This window comes from Verticillium alfalfae, genomic scaffold (assembly GCF_000150825.1).
Source record: "Verticillium alfalfae VaMs.102 supercont1.5 genomic scaffold, whole genome shotgun sequence".
NCBI classification, from domain to species: Eukaryota; Fungi; Ascomycota; class Sordariomycetes; order Glomerellales; family Plectosphaerellaceae; genus Verticillium; species Verticillium alfalfae.
The window spans coordinates 97,785-101,613 of record NW_003315034.1 but is presented as its reverse complement, the minus strand read 5'-3'; the positions used below and the strand labels follow the sequence as shown (position 1 = coordinate 101,613).

At 54.8% G+C, this 3,829-nt stretch overlaps 3 protein-coding genes across 3 annotated transcripts; all 3 read left to right on the top strand.

Annotated features, from left to right (window-relative positions):
• Positions 1-363: 363 nt before the first annotated feature.
• VDBG_04365 (conserved hypothetical protein) lies at positions 364-1,032 on the top strand (the record flags this gene model as incomplete). Its single annotated transcript, XM_003004713.1, has 1 exon — positions 364-1,032. One exon carries the CDS (start codon positions 391-393, stop codon positions 811-813), a length of 423 nt encoding a protein of 140 aa, XP_003004759.1.
• An 898-nt stretch (positions 1,033-1,930) lies between these two features.
• On the top strand, positions 1,931-2,281 carry VDBG_04364 (predicted protein; the record flags this gene model as incomplete). Its single annotated transcript, XM_003004712.1, has 3 exons — positions 1,931-2,004; positions 2,063-2,132; positions 2,222-2,281. The coding sequence occupies 3 exons, from the start codon at positions 1,931-1,933 to the stop codon at positions 2,279-2,281; spliced, it is 204 nt and encodes a 67-aa protein (XP_003004758.1).
• Positions 2,282-2,738: 457 nt separating this feature from the next.
• VDBG_04363 (cullin-1) lies at positions 2,739-3,534 on the top strand (the record flags this gene model as incomplete). Its single annotated transcript, XM_003004711.1, has 2 exons — positions 2,739-3,403; positions 3,492-3,534. 2 exons carry the CDS (start codon positions 2,739-2,741, stop codon positions 3,532-3,534), a joined length of 708 nt encoding a protein of 235 aa, XP_003004757.1.
• Positions 3,535-3,829: the final 295 nt, after the last annotated feature.

Sequence of the window (3,829 nt, the reverse complement as noted above, 5' to 3'; positions counted from 1 at the left end):
CCAAACAGGCGGTTGACGGTCCAGAAGCTGCTCAGGGGCCGCAGAGGTCAACAGGGCAGGAAGTGGGATCATCTGCGCTCTGCTGAACCTGTCGTCGTAGCTGCCTATGCGCCGCCAGCACCGGGAAATACAGGTGGCGCAGCCGCTGTCTGGAGACACTACGTCCAGTCTACAGTATACGGGCGTGCCCCGGGAGAGGACTCTGAGGTTGTCGATCCGGAAATGCTGGATAAGCTGCAGCCTGACTTCAACCGGCCCTTTGACAACCCCCTTCACCCACACGAAAGCCGGTCCTCGAGAAGGAGGAAACGCACGCGAACGGTGGGCGAAAGAATCTGGCGGGCGATTCTACGTCATCCTCTCGTGCCGCTCGTATTTCGACTGACGGTCATGATTACTTCATTAATGTCGCTGGCCATTGCCACGCGAATCTTCGTCCACGAGAACGCGCAGGACAGAAGCAGCGCGGAGCGTACGCAGAGCGTCGTCGCCATCGCCGTGGACACCGTCGCAGTTCCATACATCGCTTACATGCTGTGGGATGAGTACACGGGCAAGCCACTCGGTCTCCGACCCGCCACGCAAAAGATCGCCTTGATCTTACTGGACCTCTTCTTCATTATATTCAAATCAGTGAGCACGGCACTGGCGTTCGAGAGCCTGGTCTATCACAATGATCGGGGTGACGCGAAGGTGGCCCAGCTCTCCAAGGCTCTGTCGGCTTTTGTGTTCGTGGGGCTCGTATCGTGGACATTCAACTTCATGGTGAATATTTTCAGGACGGTGGCAAGGCTGGGAACGAACGAGGGGTGAGCAGGCGCATATGGGTTTTTGTTTTGTTTCTGGTGTCTGGGTTGAGAGTGCAAGGACACCTCGATTGGTCTGTTTTTTCCCCCTCAGCGTTCAGTCCTGCGGGATCGAGGAGCTTGTGGTTCTCGTTTTCCTATTCATCGGCTCTGTTGATGCGGGACGCACACGCCGAATTTTATGACATGATAGGATGGCGAGACTGACTGCGAATACCTTTCACACAGCACATGATACCACAGCATGTTTTTACGGACTTGGCTCTCTTTATTTCTCCGCAGGGTGGCTGAATGTACACGATGCGCTTGATATGATTACAAGTAACAGTCTGCAGCCCTATAAAAGCACACAGCTGTTCGACATCCCACCCTGAAGAGCAGGCCGAACGGTCCTCTGCAGCAAAGGGATGGAGGGGTTGCCAAAGCAGGTACGTACCCGTCAGGTGTAGACCAGGGCGAACCTGCTGCCCATGTGAGGCTCCGCTTTTCCCACAGCCCACTTCCACCTCACCTCCAACCACGCCTGGTTGCACTGGGCTGGGCTGGGCTCTGTTGCACTTGTAGCCTGCTCTCTGTCACGTAATACGTGACTCTCCAGATCACGCCGGACAACCCCCCCTCCCTTCTATCTGACCCTTCTTCCATCGCATCTCTAGACACGACCTGCAGTGCCTTGTCCGCGTTCCTGGCCATCACAGTACGAGGCGCTACGTCTATGATTCTGATCGTCCCTGTCCCGCGAGTGCCCCTGTCGTGCTCTCCTCCGCTCGTCCCCTCTCGCACCTGCTTTCCGTTTCCAGAACGGGTCGCATGCTGCTAGACAGTTGGCGCCTCTCCTTCACGCTCTGACGCACTATATCGCAGCGCACTCTGAGACCTGTGCTGGCTCGGCCGTTCTTCACCTCACTCGAACACATTACGACGCGGTCCACTACTTCGAACACCGGCTTGCCTCGCCGCCATCGAGGGCCCTGACATACATAACGACCTGCATCCATCGAACGCAAGCTTCCTCTCCGACAGCATATCCCCAGACAACTTAGACATTTTACCTGAAGAAACGCGGCACGACTGTGTCTTGCTAGTCGTCTTTCCAAACACCCTCGCGGCGCCCTGTCTTTACGATGGCGACGCCCAAGAGGACCAACTCGCCGGCGGCGATGCCTCCCGCGCCCAACCGCGAGGATGCTTTGGCGACGTACGCTTCCGCGCTCATATTGCCACGACACACATGACCCGGCGCTGACGTTCTACAGATGGAACTACTTGGAGGCAGGCATAGAACGCATCATGCTTCACTTAGAGTCCGGTATCGACATGCATACTGTAAGTCCAACTTGTAAACCATACCATCGTCCACGTGTTTGCCAAATGCTCTGCGTCCGACTGCTAGCTAACTTGCATGCGACTCATAGTACATGGGAGTCTACACGTATAGCCTCACTCGCACCCCCACGCCCTCGACAGTTTGCTAATCTTCGTTCGCAGTGCGGTCCATAACTTTTGTACCTCCCAGAAGGCTATTGGTCTAGGGGTCAGTGCGGCACCCTCGATCGGCAGTGGAAATCATAGAGGAGGTAAGCTATCATGGGCTCGTCAAGCTATCGACCTGTTCTGATCACCAAGTTTCACGTAGCCCATCTTCTCGGCGAAGAGCTGTACAAAAAGTTGACCGACTACCTGGTTGCCCATCTCCAGGGACTCCTTGCCGAATCCAAGACGCACACCAACGAGGCTCTTCTCGCGTTCTACATCAGAGAATGGACTCGCTATACCAACGCTGCGAAATACATTCATCATCTGTTCCGCTACCTCAACCGACACTGGGTCAAGCGAGAGATGGATGAGGGCAAGAAAAACACGTATGATGTCTACACATTGCACTTGGTACAGTGGCGGGAAGAGCTGTTCAAGAAGATATCCGACAAGGTCATGGATGCCGTACTGAAGCTGGTTGAGAAGCAGCGAAATGGCGAGACTATTGAATTCAGCCAGATCAAACAGGTTGTGGATTCGTATGTCTCCCTCGGCCTGGATGAGACCGACCCTACGAGATCGACGCTTGAAATTTACCGATTCCACTTCGAGAAGCCGTTCCTCGAGGCGACCGCAAAGTATTACCAGAACGAGTCAAAACACTTTGTGGCTGAGAACACGATTGTGGAATACATGAAGAAGGCCGAGGAGCGGTTGGACGAGGAAGAGGAGCGCGTGCGCATGTATCTTCACGCCGACATACTGGCATCGCTGCGGAAGACTTGCGAGACGGCTCTCATCACGGATCACGCGTCTGTGCTTCGGGATGAATTCCAGGTTCTACTCGAGAATGACCGCGAACAAGACATGGCTAGGATGTACGGTTTGCTTCTTCGGATTCCCGAAGGCCTGGATGCCCTCCGCCAAAAGTTCGAAACTCATGTCCGTAAGGCCGGACTTGGTGCCATCCAAAAGGTGGCCTCTGAGAACACTGAGAAGCTTGAGCCCAAGGTCTACGTCGACGCTCTATTGGAGGTTCACACCCAGTACTCCGGCCTCGTGTCCCGTGCTTTCCGCGAGGAGGCCGAGTTCACGCGGTCTCTGGACAACGCTTGCAAAGAGTTCGTCAACCGCAACGAGATTTGCAAGAGCGGTTCAAACAAGTCTCCTGAACTGCTGGCCAAGTACACTGATGTGCTCCTACGCAAGAGCGGGACCGGCATCGAGGAGACGGAGCTGGAGAACACCTTGACACAGATCATGATTGTTTTCAAATACATCGAGGACAAGGATGTTTTCCAGAAGTTCTACTCCCGCATGCTGGCTCGTCGCCTGGTGCACAGCAACTCGTCCTCGGATGATGCCGAGACGAGTATGATCAGCAAGCTGAAAGAAGCTTGCGGCTTCGAGTACACCAACAAACTTCAGCGCATGTTCCAGGACATGCAGATCTCAAAGGATTTGAACAACAGCTACAGGGAGCACTGCAATGGCTTGGAGAATGCCAAGAATGTCCTCGACTCGCAGTACTCCATTCTGGGTACCGG